Source organism: Eurytemora carolleeae, unplaced genomic scaffold (genome assembly GCF_000591075.1).
Source record: "Eurytemora carolleeae unplaced genomic scaffold, Eaff_2.0 scaffold87, whole genome shotgun sequence".
NCBI classification, from domain to species: Eukaryota; Metazoa; Arthropoda; class Copepoda; order Calanoida; family Temoridae; genus Eurytemora; species Eurytemora carolleeae.
This window is the reverse complement of record NW_019396127.1, coordinates 138,969-155,004: the sequence shown is the minus strand read 5'-3', so window position 1 is coordinate 155,004 and position 16,036 is coordinate 138,969. Positions and strand designations below refer to the sequence as shown.

Below are 16,036 nucleotides of genomic sequence, written 5' to 3'. Positions count from 1 at the left end.
AATCGGTATAGCGTTTTGATCATTTGCTATTTTTTTATTAAAACAAATACTCGCATTTTGTAACTCCAGAAACATTGTAATTAAATCATCCTTGTTTCAGGTTTGAAATATATTTTGCGACTAACAGTTTTAACACATCGGAGAGAGTCCTAGAGAAGCTTAATCACCTTGTGTATGCCTTTACAATAATATACGATATTTTCCACAGCATGTTCTATTGTGTACAAACACTGTACACGACGAATCAGGAGACATCTGTATTCAGAGATATTTAAGGATCCTTTGAATAGACAATATTCATAAACGTTATGTTTAATGTTTAAAATTGGAGTATTTCTTTAAAAGTTGTAAAACCTAACCCCTGAATGCAACAAATGGCCGTGAGATGTGAGTCAAAAAACATTACATTGAACCGTAGCATGGCGTGCCGGGACACTATAGTCCTGCTCAGCCTATCCAGGTAGTGCAGTCACAACATATTTTTTTTAGGCTTTCATTCGCTGAATTGGGATAAATTAATAAATTTCTGGTTATAAAGTATGAAAAAGGATTAAAAAAAAACCTTGCCTTTGGAGATCAATTTTATTTTTTCCTCCCAACAGATCTTCAAAAATATTTTCCCCTTCAGTAGAAAGAGTAGAAGGCATCAAAGGTAAATATTTTTAGGATATTTTATTGCTTTTCAGTTTTCAGCTTGACTTCTCCCATACACACAGTGTCCCAACTAGTGATGTCCATTCCCTTTGTTCAAAAATACGGACGGAAAGCGACCCAATAACTTATCCAAAAACAAACCAGTCGTAAACTATCGTTTTTGGATAGTTCTAATTTTTTTTTACAGACAAAAATATAACACCAAACCTTAATTTGTGACAGTTCTGAAATCTTGGAAAGTTTTAAGAAATGTTTTCAAACCTCGATCCAAATTCACCAATTTAGTCCTAACATAAATGGGAATTGGCGAACACATTCATATTGTCTTTAAACTTGGTTAGCTTAAAAAAAATGCATGTAAAAAACAATATGCAAAGATATTTTTTAAATGACCGTGAGCAGAAGAGCTGCACAATTCATTGGGGTCGAAATTTTATCTAGCATGAACTGTTAAGTAAAAAATTATTGAACCACCATAAAAAATCAAATTACAAGTATAATTCTATATTTAACTGTTTAAAATTTATACAAATATAATAATATCGATTATCAATCCGACAAATTAATGCATTATTTAAAAATAGTTTTCCTTTTCAAAATTAATTTTCAGCAGGTTATTGCTACAAATTTAACAGAATGTATTTTTCATCTACTGTCATAACATTTTTGGTAAAGTACAAGAAAATCTTCAAAATTAGGGTTTTTTAAAGACATTAAAGTTTGTAAATCACGATCAATTTTAATTCAAAAATTAAAAATCATGTTTAAATTCATATCATTTGAAATCATTTTCCTCAATAAAAGAATTACATTTTCTCAATAAATGAATTACTGAGCCTTTACCTCCATGAAGGTAAATTCTTACACCCTTTACAATTTTTAGACAGCAATAAAAAAATATTTAGTAAAATAGAATGCTTGAAACACGACAAACATTTGTTTTTGTGTCGAAGAATGAATAAGTTAACTTCTTTATCAAAATATTTTTCTTTAAGCATTGAACAATTTGAAATATTCGGGTAAACTGTATTGCTATAAATTTTCAAACAGGTAAAATAAATAAATCGGAAAACACATGAAAAGCACAAAAAATGAGATTAAAAAGTTAATTAAAAATTGATTGAGCCAGCTACAACAATTGCACATTTTTAAAAATTTTATTTCATTGTTTGTCCCTTATTATTCGTTATTCAATTAATTTGAGTTTCAATCTAACACGATTATCTATATCATATATATGTATACTTTGCTTGTCTGTTTGTTTGTTTGTTTCCAAAAAACGTCAAAACGGCTGAATAGATTGGGTCCATATTTTTGTGGCAACTTGCGTGACCCCAGAGAAGGTTTATGAATGATCAAAATTTCAAAAATTTGTGTTAAAATTTTTGTAAAATTTTGAAAATGCGCGAAAAAATAATATGAAATGCTATTCTATTCTAATGTTTTTTTTTACACTGTACAAAGAGAACAGCACACAGATAAAGCAACAATTAAAAGTTGAAGAGCCTAGTAATACTTAGCTTGTCTGTTTGTCTGTCAGTTTGCATCCAATAAACGTCACAGCTGAACAGATCGGGCCCAATTTTTTTGTGGGACCTCACGTGACCCCAGATAAGGTTCATGAATGATCAAAATTAAAATTTTTGCCTCCAACAGAATTGGAATGTCATAAAATTTTGAAAATCTACGAACATTTTGTTTTGCTTTTGATTTAAAATATACACAAAGAGAAAATGTTCACAATTGAAATAGAAGATGGGCGCGAAGCACCCCAAAAGCCAAGTATGTTAACTTTGTAAAAAAAACCACCAAGCGTGCAAATCAGTGACTCGAGTTTCTTTTTTATTTATGATGACTCATGGTCATTATTTTGGATAATCGTAAGTCTTAACATAATTTACATAAAAGTTATTACGTTATATGTAAGTTTAGTTATTTCAATCTAATGGTTTAGAGATCAGATTAAAACCAAAAATCACGAAACTAGATAAAAAAATCTTAAACTTATGTGTTTCTGAACAGAGTTGAGAATTTTTTAATAGCGACAAATAGGTAAAGTAGTAGAACTAGCTATAGCTGAAGTTATACTTCTCTTATGTTGGTATCGGCACACGGCATAAAGAAATTCCGCGACTTCTGGTTCAATAAATTAAAAAAGGTAAAAGTTCCCTAAAGTCGGTAACTTTTGAATTATTCTAACTCTAAACCGAATGAGCGGTTAATCTACTAAGATAATTTGACCGACCTGGAACAACGAATGCCTTTCCTGTCCTTGTCTAGTATTTTTAACCATTATTGCTTACTTAGACATGGTAATACGTGAAACATGAACTTTACGCAAAAACTTCGCAAGCTTCCTCAGAGTACAGATTATAAGATGATAGGTAATCATAAACAATAAACATTGTTTCTCGTTCAACTGGAAAACCGGAATCTGAAGAAAAAATCCAATTACAGTTTTGCACAGTAAATAATAAAATGTAATAATAAGACTAGAGGTTTTGTTTAGTTAGACGACCATGTTTCCGTTATGCAATGTGGGGTTTCAATTCACTCTGCATTCAGGTTTTTCAGCCCGGATCTAAAAGTTTCAGTATTTTTAACCAAATTGATTCGGATTGAAAAATGTGTTCCTACAAATTTAATTTATCTAAGCAACTAAGCAAGCAACTAAGCAAGCAATTATCCAACCAACTATCCTACAAACCAAGCAACCACATAATCAAACTCCCATACAAAACCTTCAAATCAGCCATCAAAGCAAGACACCAACCTACTAACCATCCTCTCAATCTCCTAACTAACCAATCAACCAACCAAGTACCTCTACTGAAGACAGGTTTGATGTTCCATCGTCTCCACCTATAACGTAGAGCACACCGTTGTGAGCTATTACACCAGCGTTTCTTCGAGAATAATTCATTTCAGCCACCGGGGCCCATCTTAAGACATAAAACATGTTAATTACATTTCAGCCACCGGGGCCATCTTAATCATAATAAATGTTAATTACATTTCAGCCACCGGGGCCTATCTTAATCATAATACATGTTAATTACATTTCAGCCACCGGGGCCCATCTTAATCATAATACATGTTAATTACATTTCAGCCACCGGGGCCCATCTTAATCATAATACATGCTAATTACATTTCAGCCACCGGGGCCCATCTTAAGACATAAAACATGTTAATTACATTTCAGCCACCGGGGCCCATCTTAATCATAATAAATGTTAATTACATTTCAGCCACCGGGGCCCATCTTAATCATAATACATGTTAATTACATTTTAGCCACCGGGGCCCATCTTAATCATAAAACATGTTAATTACATTTCAGCCACCGGGGCCCATCTAAATCATAATACATGTTAACTACATTTCAGCCACCGGGGCCCATCTTAATCATAATACATGCTAATTACATTTCAGCCACCGGGGCCCATCTTAAGACATAAAACATTTTAATTACATTTCAGCCACCGGGGCCCATCTAAATCATAATAAATTTTAATTACATTTCAGCCACCGGGGCCCATCTTAATCATAAAACATGTTAGTAACATTTCAGCCACCGGGGCTCATCTAAATCATAAAACATGTTAATTACATTTCAGACACCGGGGCCCATCTGAATCATAATGCATGTTAATTACATTTCAGCCACCGGGGCCCATCTTAATCATAATACATGTTAATTACATTTCAGCCACCGGGGCCCATCTTAAGAATTAAAACATGTTAATTACATTTCAGTAACCGGGGCCCATCTAAATCACAATACATTTTAATTACATTTCAGCCACCGGGGCCCATCTAAATCATAAAACATGTTAATTACATTTCAGACTCCGGGGCCCATCTGAATCATAATACATGTTAATTACATACATTTTAAAGTGACTGAAATCTATTTCCTGATAAACCCCCAATTCAAGTTATACCATTTTCACAATGGTCCCTTTTTCACTTTTATCTAATTGACCATGAAAGAGAATACTTTTTTGGGGTTTTTTTAAAAGTTTAGACTTCGCTCCATGACCTTATTCCTCTTTGCACCATAAATCCACTAAGAGCTTTAAAAAAGTGTGAACACAATATCTGACTGAAAGAGACTACTTTAAAAAATGGAGTCACTTATAATACGTCAACATTCTTTAACAATAATTATCTATTTTTTCATTTAACCCTTGCAACCCCCTCATCCTAGTCCTAACATCAAATAGATTAAATATATTATTAAAATTGAACAGAGAGAGTTGTAAGGAAAGAAAACTTAGCAATTTAATTGTACGGAACCTGGTTTAAAGTTTAAAATGAGAAGCTTTATTACAATTTATTTCGCTGCACACCCTCCCTAACTCAACCAGTGAAGATAAAAATTAATCTTAAAGAATAAAAATAACAATAGGAAACCCTTAATTGTTAAAGTGTGGAAAATGTCTACTAATAACTCGTATTATTTCCTAATCGGAGGATAATTAAATTAGAAAAGAAACCACTTAGCTGAGTGTTCAATTAATCTATTTAACCTCTTAACTTGCTACTTTTAATTTACAGTTTTAATCTGAATTACAGAAAACATGTTAAATTTGCTCACGCTCTATCAGAGCTGAAAACTTTTGAATGGAATATCCTTAATCCCGATCGGTTAATTAATCTTGAGATTAATAACAAGAGGAGAACAAGCATTATTTAATTCAAGATTAAGAGAAAGAGGAGATCAAGCATTAATCTCGATATCCACCATTCTTAAATTTTCAGCTCCGTTAAATTAATAAGACACAACTTTATTGGCTGTAATTTTAAGATGGATCACTATAAACCTTTAGTCTCGTCCAATATAAGCTATCCACCTTTTGTAGAAATGGACATCGATTTGAAAACGATTGTTTATAGTGGTTAAAACGACAAACAATATTCAAAAGTTTTTTCAATTTCGCTAAAATTAAATCCAAAGTTTCAAAAATGATTTCCATAGAATATTTTTCGTTTTGATTTTTGTGTCATTGTCGCTATAACGAAAAGTTCAAAATAATTTTTTAACAAAATTTCGAAAAAGACGATTTTTATCGGGAAACTAATTTTTCGCTATAAAAATCGACCTATACATTTTAGAATATCACAATCAAATTAAGAACATTCCCGTGGTTCTCCCGAGGTCCCAATCAAAATTTAAGTAAAATCGGCCAAGGTGTTCCTGAGTTATGATCGGACAAACAGAGATTACAACTTTATATGTATAGATACCTGTTAGTATCCGGATTATAGCATTCTACTGAGTTCCTGACAACCGGACCATCATGACCACCAACACTAGGAAATAAAACTTTTTCTTTCAATGTTTGATTAGAAGGGCTGTCGTTGTCAATTCACAACGGCACTCTTTTAACCTTCTCGGATAAATAATGTGGACAATATCGTCGTTTTTCTTAATTCACAAGTCATATTAAGAGTACCGTTGAAAATCGGACATGCCATTTTTATTGGATGGACGTTAGGAATTATAAGCTATACCGTTCCTTTTAAATAGCTTTTATTTTATTCTGATTGTTGAAACCTTTAGATATCATTAGAGAACATGAACAAGCCTCAAAGTAATGATAATAAAAAATGCTGTGAACCCTTAATCTGAAGTGATAAGGCTTGAGCTCCCGTGATGGTTAAAGAGTCCCGTGGGTGCGATATCATGGAACGAAAGTTCCAAACCAAGCTCATGGTTCAAACCTGACATCGCGTGTCAGGGTTTGTTTCCAAATTGTTCAAACGTTGAAAAGTATTATTATATCAAAGTGAAATCTATCATAATCATAAAAAACATGTCTTGCGCCATAAAAAAAGTTTTTGCTATGAAAATGAAACCAAGGTTAAAATTTATTCATTAACATTTAAAAAATTAAGGTTAAGGTTGAAAAAATGTCTTTCTTCTGAATATTTTGGAGAATTATAATTGCTAATTACCTGTAAAGAAGCCCGTTCAGTACACCAACCCCGGCCCCTGACCGCCGGGCAAACATATCGGTCACAGGACACCAAATATCCTGCTCAGGGTTGTACACCTTAAACAATCAATCAATCAGTCAATCAGTCAAATAATCAATCAATCAATCGATCGATCAATAAATCTGTCAATCAATCAATCAACCAATCAATTGATTAATCAAACATTTAATAAAATCCAACATTTAATTTATGATTTATTGAATTAATAAATCGATAAACAAAAAGATCAATGAAAAAATAATACAGTCAATGAACAAAAGAACCACTAATAAGGTAATTGATAAATAATTAAAAATATGAAAAAAAGGTCACAGAAATAAATGAATATAAATCATTAATCATTAATCAAATGACCAAATAACTTAAAAGTATGACATTTATCTAAAAAATTTAAACTAAGCTTAAAGAAAATCTATGAATATGTGCAAACACGAAAAAATGAGTCTTCTCATAAATAATTATGTAATAAGTAAAGAAATCTTAGAAATAAAAAAACGATCATCTAATCAGATAACAATTCTTTCTTTAATTCGAAAGATATCATCTCAGTGTGGCCTAGACAAAGAGAATAGAACATATATTAGAGAGGAATTTACTAGAAAAAAGTGTAAAACGACCATTTTGTTGTACTGTTTCCGTACTGCAGGTGTACTTCACATATTTGTGCTATATAAACTTTTGGGCCCTGGAACATCAATTTATAGAAAATCTAAAATTAATATTAAAAGAAAACCAAATTATGAAATAGACTGGTTTCATAATTGACCAATGATCATTTCACATAAACTCTATGCCTTTCACTTTACAAACGATGATTTTCCGTTATAACTGTAAATCAAATTATGTTTTTTATTCACCTAATTTATTTTATAAAGTTTATTTAACAGCTTTAAAAAATTCAAAATTGAAATGGATAGTCTAGGGAACATACTGTATTTATGTACTCTACTGCATATAATTTGTGAACATTTACATGAATTGAACACTTTGAACTCCCTTACAGGCTGAAAGGGACTGACAAAATTCATACGGAGGGATTGACTAAATTCATCTCTAATATATATTCTATTCTCTTTGGGCCTAGACGTTAGGTTTACCTCTACACTTGAGAGGCATTGTCTGGAGTTTCCATCATATCCTCCTAAACAATTATAAGGGTTTAAATGTAACCTAAGTCGTCGGCACATACATCAATACAGTATTAGTTACCGAAATGATTATTTAATATTTCAGTATCTGATAATTCACCGACCACTCATTCTTATATGTAACATTTCAGTACCGGATATTGTATTGACATGGACGTCACCCTCTATAGTATATCGCCACTTCAGAAAAATATATATGCTGACCAGTGACCACACCACGGTAGGTAAAAAAGGGGGATTTTATTCTAGATTTGTTTTGACGCATTGCTGCTTTGAAATGAAAAATGGACGTCACCCTATTGAATTCTTCTTACAGGTTCTTTTACTCCTCACTCCTAATGCGTATATAAGACCACCTACTCCTGTATGCCTGCCTACTCTGTATGTAAGACCACCAAGTACTCCTACTCCTGTATGCCTGCCTACTCTGTATGTAAGACCACCAAGTACTCCTACTCCTGTATGCCTGCCTACTCTGTATGTAAGACCACCAAGTGCTCCTACTCCTGTATGCCTGCCTACTCTGTATAGTACTTGTACTTCAGTATTCCTACCTACAGCGTATCTAAGACCATAAAGTACTCCTACTCCAGTATGCCTACCTACTGTGTATATAAGACCACCAAGAACTCCTACTCCAGTATTCCTACCTACAGCGCATATTAGACCACCAAGGACTCTTACCCCAGTATTACCTACTGTGTTTAGGACCACCCAGTACTCCTACCACATTATTCCTTCCTACTGTGTATATAGGACGATCAAGTACTCCTACCCAAGTATTCCTACCTACTGCGTATATAAGACCACTCAGTACTCCTACCCCATTATTCCTACCTACAGCGTATATAAGACCACCAAGTACTCCTACTCAAGTATTCCTACCTACTGCGTATATAAGACCACCAAGGACTCCTACTCCAACAGAACTCCTTCTTGTTGACATTGGAGCAATACTTCGCCACTCATGACTCCCAGTTACAGTCATATCTAACACCTGAATTAAGCATTATCTTTCAATCAATTTTTAAGTGTTCTTTTTTCGGAAAGTGTTCACAAAAATCATAAAATGTAATTTTAGAATTTTGTCAAATAGTGACCGCAAAATTCATCCCTAAGGTATCAGAAGACCTAAACTAACCCCAAAAGAAAGTATTTAATTTAACTTTCAGGGAGAGAGTCTAGCACAAGGAATAATGTAAACTGATTTTCAAAATGATTAGTCATGATACTAATATTTTTTAAAACAATTTTTCCACCTTTAGACGAAAACATTTAAAAACGAGAAAAAATATACCAAGTAATTTTTGATCCACCCTGTAAAAACCTAACCAACATGGCGAAAAAGATTTTTTTTAACCATAGTGATACTTGGGATGAGTCATATTAAGAGTACCGTTGAAAATCGGACATGCCACGTTTTTATTGGATGGACGTTAGGAATTATAAGCTATACCGTTCCTTTTAAATAGCTTGGGGGGGATGAAGGACGAGATCATACCTCTGCTGTATTTAGTCCTGCACTTCCATCAAAACCTCCTACAGCGTAGATAAAATCGTTCAAGACTGCTACTCCCAGGGTTGACCTATGAAATAGATTAACATTCAGTTTTTTTTAACCCAGGGGTGTACTAGCTGTATATTTTCTTTAAAAATATTTTTTTAAAGTTTTTTTCGCCGAATTGGGAAAAATAATTAATATTTTAAATAAAAGGTATCAAAAAGATAGTACAAGCTTTCTAGCTTCTAGCGAAGTGATTTAATTAAAATAAAAAATTCATTTATAATGTTCGTTGTTCGTTCTCAGAATATTTCTCTTTAAATCTTAGAATTTTCATATTTAAGATGTTATGATAATGAAAGAGCTTTGTAAACAAAATATAAAACATTTTTTATTTATTTACTATCTAAACACTGTGTGGGGTAATTACACACTACAAAATTCAGTATTTAAATGTAATTGTTTATCTTTAGATTAAGAATTTTAAATGTAAATGGACACAAAATGTCTGACACCTTGGAATTTTGTATTTTCTCTAAACAAAACAAATTCCCTGGAGAGAAGTAAAAACTAAAAACTACCTTTATATAAAGTTGTAAAATTTAAAAGTTTTCCCTCGGGAAAATTGAGAAATCTAAGAATACAGGGTTACCCGTCCCACATGAGACTGCAAAGACGACTTGGAAAGTCTTAAAACATGACGATTTTAAGGTCAAATTAAGTGGTTTGCCTTAAATATTTTTTTGCTGATTTTCCAAAGAAAGAAACAAGTTAGAGCCGCAAGAAACCAAGAATATATGGAAACAAGCAGCATTAATTCTGCACAGTCGTCTCATTCTCTGTATTAACATACCTTCTAGCTTCCATACTTGCAATACTGGACCAGGTATCATTGGTTGGATCGTACACGTCAACTGTTCTAACCCGCAGGCTACCATTAAACCCACCAACTGCGTACACTCGACCTCTACATAGTGTTGTTAATCGCTTTGAATTGTTTTAATCAAAAATTGATAAATTTTCAAAGCTTTAAAAACTGAATTAGGTTAAATTTTGATTTTTTAAAGTTTGCAATATTTTTAACATAAAATATAAAAAGTGCAAAACGATCCGATCTGCATCGTAAGTAAAACAAACTTTTAGAAAACACAATTCAAAATGTATTTGCTTTTCTTTATTTTTACCCTGAAATAATATATATAGAAAAGACGGCCCAAAAACGAACCAACTGAAGGTACTACCTCTACATTATTAATTTTAAAAAAAAATCAAAAAGAGTGGGAGTATTCACTCCCGCCCACAAATCTTCTAAAATCTCAAAAAGCCTGGAATCTAATCAAGAACTACTTTTCAAATGGTCTAGGGAACAATTTGGCCGATTTGGAGTATAAATAATTCTCACACGATACTGGGAGGATTGAAATAGATTCAAGAGAACCGTAAGACTTCTTTCTCTTTTCAGTAAACCGGAAGTAGACTAACCTGACGACCGCTACACCACATCGACATCTCCTTCCGGGCATCTCGGTCAGATGAATCCATCTTTCTTCTTTCAGGTCATAGCACTCAACCGACCTACAAGTTTTCACAGTAGGTTAAGCCAAGGGGAACATATTTTTCAAGAATTAAATGAGTTTGAAATCCCATCTTAGAAAATATTTGGGTAAAATAAATGGTTTTAAGTTGGAAATAGATAAACTTTTGATGAATAATATCAAATAGTATCAGCCCATCCTGTAAAAAAAATAAACCCCGTGTTAAGGTGAAGTGAACAGAAACATGTGATAGAACAACGAGACACTGATGAGCTCTTGGAACTTTGAAGAACCTTTTTAGATCATTATTGTATAAAGATTTTAATATTATATTATTTAGGTTTTTTGATCGCTCAAAAACTTATAATTCCAGATGAGCGCATATGAAAAATTGGCTTTAAAAATGGCAGGCTGGTCATTCTGCAGATAAAATATCAAGAAAAGGTGGGATATTTTCACACATCCCCAATTCCTAGATCATGAACCCCTGACAACTCTTCAAATAAACTTTTCATCTATAAAAATACACTTTAATTACTCAGTTTGAGTGAAAAAATAGGAACATTTTTCTGAATCGGACATTGTCATCCTTGTTTTGAAGGTCAATTAAAATTACGCTTAAATAGGTAGTTTGATAGTTTGATTTCCTTTTTTGACTAATGACAATTTTAAAATTCGAAATACCTAATAGCTTTTGGGGCTTGGCCACCAATGGCAAGCAAGACCTTCGGGAGACCAACAGGCTGTCTAGGTTTAGTTCTAGGGGAGGTCAATGACATCTGGAGCTTGAGATCACCTTTCAGTAAGTGGAACTTCATCGCTTCAATGATATAATCCTGAATTTTTAATGAATAACTCAAAACTTTGCTTGGTAAATAATGAGAGGGAAACGTTTAAAGTATTTTTTTTACTGAGTTTCAATAGCAAAATTATTTGTTCGAGCAGAGTTTGCAAGTTTGTATCTATTATTATCAGTAGCCATATTTGAAGTCCTATGGCCGTTCCTATGCATATAGAGAATACAGCTTTATTTTAGCAAATCATTGAACTCACAAATATTCAAGTTTTCCCGAGTATATTTCGAACACATTTTTTTTGTAAAATTGTTATACCTCTTGTTTACTTTTTAAAACCCCTTACCAAGCTTTAACACAATATTTCCGATGGGGACGAAACATACAATTATATTGTAAAAGAAGAGTTTCTTTAGGCAGAATTTCCCTAGTTGTAGAAATAATATGATATGCATATGCACGTTTAGATCTAGTTTTGTGCTAATATGGAATTCCCAGGTTAGGTTTTTATCAATGTTTAAACAATTTTATTTCAAAAGTTGACCCCATTCTTTGCAGCTTAAATTCATTAATTTTAAAGCTTACTTCAGCTAGATTTACTAAACATCTTTAAGCTTAAAACTCATGTATTTAGTTTTTGATAACTCTAAGGGAAGCAAAACTTGCCGGTCAGAGAGCTTCAAAAACGCCCAAATCATCTCTTGAACACCGAGAAAAAGGAGAAAACTATCCCACATTTTCACTCTCCAATTTTTACCTAAACCCCCTGAAATTCGCAGATTTTACTGGTCCACAGCCCCCCCTCCTGACTACGCCTTTGTTACTGCAAAATTTTAAAAAGGATAAGTTTTGAAATAGAATATAATCTCCTATTTTCTTGAATTTGGATTTAACAGCTTAAATTTAAAACTACGACTGAAATGGACAAGAAAAAAATCGCGGCCCCAAGAAAAATATATTTAAAATCCGTTGAAAATGGGGTTCTCTAATACGGTTAAAAGAGACCTTTTAACTTTCTTTGTAAATTAATGAAGATCAAACAAATAATGGATTTAAATAAAAATTACGCGATAAGAGACTCGAAATAGAAAATACGATAATTTCATTACCTTGCAGACATCATTCGTTTTTAGTAGATTTTCTGTGGTAACTCTCTGTATAAGATATTCCTTATAAATAATTCATGCATAAATATTTTTGAATAAAAATGCGAAGTGAAAATTTTTAAAATGTTAACCCCAAATAACCGTTAAATTGTTTCATTTACTCTAGGAAAAATCAGAACCATGGTAAATTTCCTGAACGTAAATGACGAGGGAAGGGGTGCAGAGCATCCATATACCCCACAAACGGTCATCCCGAGCCTCCTGATTCGCAGAATTGCCTCCTAGTCAATCGAAATCGTCTTTGAGCCTCATGCTACGTCTGACAGGCTCCCCATATCTGTCTTACGTCCTGTAATTCGATATCCAATAACAAATATTTGGTTTTACATCCGCCAAAAGCTTTTTCTGATAAATCTCAACATGTTCATAAAGTTTTTAATGGCGCATGAACAGTTTTTGTTAATAAGTCTACTTTTATTGAGATTAAGATTTCTTATTTTGTTTTTCTAGATTTCACAAATTCCTGAACTTGTGCAGAACTATTGCAGCTTTATATAAAGAAACACAAATTTTATATCATTTCAAAGGTATGTCATGTACGAATCTATCTAGACTACCACTACTACTAAACATAATAGTTTTGGGGAAATACTTAAATTTGTGCTTTTATTGTATTTCATTATTCAATGTTTTGTGAATTGGTGGTAGTCTAGATAGACTTGTACAAGATGCATCTGTGAAATTACATGAAGCTGCAATAGTTCTGCACAAGTTTAGTAATTTGTGAAATTTAGAAAAACAAAATGAGAAGTCATAATCTCAATAAAAATAGACTTTTTAACACAAATTGTTTATATACCATTAAAAACATTATGACCATGTTGAGATTTTTCAAAAAAAAGATTTCAGGGTGGATGTAATTGTAATTTTCAGATATCGAACTACTACACGTGAGACAGAGTTGGGGAGCCTGTCAGACGTAGCGTAAGGCTCGGAGACGATTTGATTGGCTGGTAGTTTGCTAGGAGGCGGTTCTGCGAATCAGGAGACTCCAGAGATCAGTTTGAGGGGCTCATGGATGCTATCCACCTCCTCCCTCAATGACACTCCTTTGTTAGAAGCTGATTTTAACATAGACCTGCATAAATAAGGTATAAGATTAGCGAGATCCAATGAAAATTGTTGCATACCAATAACCAGCTTTTAATCTCGTAAATTTTGTTAACTTTTTTAATCCCGTAAATTTTGTTAACTATGGAGAGCAATAAAATTGACAAAATGTGTACATGTACATGTGTACATGTCAAATGGGACAACCACGATAACTCAGGCAGACTTTAATATTGAGAGGGTACTTTTGTAAGTTGTTCATGATACTTTTCTACAAAAAGTCACTAAAGTTCACCTTGACAATCTCATTAGACTAAAACAGGACTTTAAGCATGATTTCAAGAGTGCTCTGTTGGTAGAGTGGCATGTTTGATTTACATCAGTACCCTGATAGCTTTGAATGATCCAAGGATGATGGATTTATTCTCATTTATATACCAAAACGCTAATAATTGTTGGATCACTTTGTTTGTAAGCTGTTTTAATATAAAAGAAATAATAATATTTACTTTCCATAAAAATTTACACTGAAAATTTTTGAAAACCGCGTTGGACAAAGACTATTCTGAATTTTCGAGGAATATACGTTCACACTTTACGCCAGAATACACTCCAGTTTTTCCGTAATTTGAACGCCATTTTAGAGATAGAAAGAAGTAGCTCTTCTGCCCTCGATTATCAGTTAATGGGTTAAAGGGCGTCTAGTGGTAAATTGGAAATTCTCCTCGTTGCGTGGTTGGGTGGAGGGTTACTTTAAATTCCGCGTACAATCCCTTTAATGAAGGGACCTAGTACCTGGGCAAGAAGGGGAAGCCTGACATGTTCCATTAGAACAGAAAGGAACTGAGATCTAAACAGAGTTCAGAATAAAGGAACTGAGATCTAAACAGAGTTCAGAATAAAGAAACCTGATTACTTGCTTCAAATTCTTATTTTCCCATTCTTATATCTTTGCAGTCTGATGCTGCAAACCATTGTAATTTTAAACAATGAAAAAAATACTATTTAGACCGTCAGATTTTTTCAAAAAGATGCAAAAATTTGAATTTGTGGAGAGTAATTAGTTCCTTTCTAAATCAAATCAAATCAAAGAAAAAAGGGTGACGCGTTCTCAAATTCCGCGTAATGACTTGACAATAAAACTCATAAAAAATGTTGTTTTTTTGTTTTAAACAAAATAAATATTGAATAGAAAGGTGAAATATAAATAGTAGAGAAAAAATCTTTTAGTTTGTAACTTATTTTACATTTAAGAAACATCCAGAGTCCACTAACAAAAGAGCACCTAGATTTAGCTTAACACTGTCTATTAACGGTACAGTACCTGGAGTTAAGAATAACTTACCATACTATAAACAGTACCTGGAGTCTGGTTCGAATTGTATCCAGGAAATAACACTTTCAAAAACCTTCTCCTCATTAGGCACTGTAATTGTATCACTGGAGATTAGTTGTGCAACCTGAAATAGTTCTATATTTAATTTTATACAAATAATTTGTTGTTTCAATCCCCCCCCCCCCCCCCTCCTGACAAAAATTGAATACTATTAAAGGGACACTCCAATCATAGAGTGGCACTTCCGGTGAATGAGATATCCATACTTTTTATCCTTGGTTTTATGGTAAGCATACAAACTACATTTCTTTACCGAGTATAACATATATTAATACTGTACGACACGCGTTTAAAATTTATTATTTATATTGTTTAGAATTGCGGGTTCTGTGATAAAGGGTTTATGTCTATGCTGCGGAGACAGAAAAGGAATGTGTCAAAATTACCACTATGAGAACAAAAAGGATGATATCTCTTTTCTTTCTCCCTGAGACAAAGTTTCAAAGGATACCAAATGAGTAGATGGAGGGTCCCTTTTAATAACGTCTATACACTCCCTTTAAAAATAGTACCTGGTCTGCAGATAGACTGAAGAATTCATCACATTCCAACACTTCGGTAAAATGACATTCTAAAAGATAACTTATACAAAAATCTTTTTAAAAAAGAGAAAATGTGTAAATTACAGGGAAAAATAAAGAAGAGAGGGAAAATTTCAGACCCGATCCCCCCCCCCCTTCAGCTGGTTTTGTTAATCCTGACCTATATATGATTCCCCCCCCCTTCAGCTGGTTTTGTTAATCCTGACCTATATATGATTCCACTCCCAGGGTTGACCTATGAAAT

The 16,036-nt window shown here is 33.1% G+C and overlaps 1 protein-coding gene and 1 long non-coding RNA gene across 3 annotated transcripts in view; both read right to left on the bottom strand.

The window, feature by feature from the left end:
* Nucleotides 1-2,395: 2,395 nt before the first annotated feature.
* On the bottom strand, nucleotides 2,396-3,159 carry LOC111695743 (uncharacterized). Of its 2 annotated transcripts, none has more exons than XR_002763930.1 (2): nucleotides 2,855-3,159; nucleotides 2,396-2,596 (listed from the first exon to the last, which is right to left on the bottom strand). It is a non-coding gene; the product is annotated as an uncharacterized LOC111695743 (long non-coding RNA). The 2 variants fall into 2 exon arrangements; XR_002763931.1 differs by having other exon boundaries at nucleotides 2,862-3,159.
* Nucleotides 3,160-3,439: 280 nt separating this feature from the next.
* LOC111695742 (kelch-like protein 3) overlaps nucleotides 3,440-16,036 on the bottom strand; it is a gene marked incomplete in the record, with an annotated part of 21,358 nt that continues 8,761 nt past the window's right edge. The window contains 14 exon segments of the mRNA XM_023465171.1: nucleotides 3,440-3,596; nucleotides 5,908-5,973; nucleotides 6,619-6,716; nucleotides 7,758-7,801; nucleotides 8,694-8,805; nucleotides 9,310-9,394; nucleotides 10,163-10,276; nucleotides 10,792-10,884; nucleotides 11,529-11,680; nucleotides 12,748-12,807; nucleotides 14,650-14,704; nucleotides 15,217-15,314; nucleotides 15,763-15,821; nucleotides 15,999-16,011. Of these exon segments, the coding sequence (XP_023320939.1) occupies nucleotides 3,455-3,596; nucleotides 5,908-5,973; nucleotides 6,619-6,716; nucleotides 7,758-7,801; nucleotides 8,694-8,805; nucleotides 9,310-9,394; nucleotides 10,163-10,276; nucleotides 10,792-10,884; nucleotides 11,529-11,680; nucleotides 12,748-12,807; nucleotides 14,650-14,704; nucleotides 15,217-15,314; nucleotides 15,763-15,821; nucleotides 15,999-16,011 (1,191 nt within the window).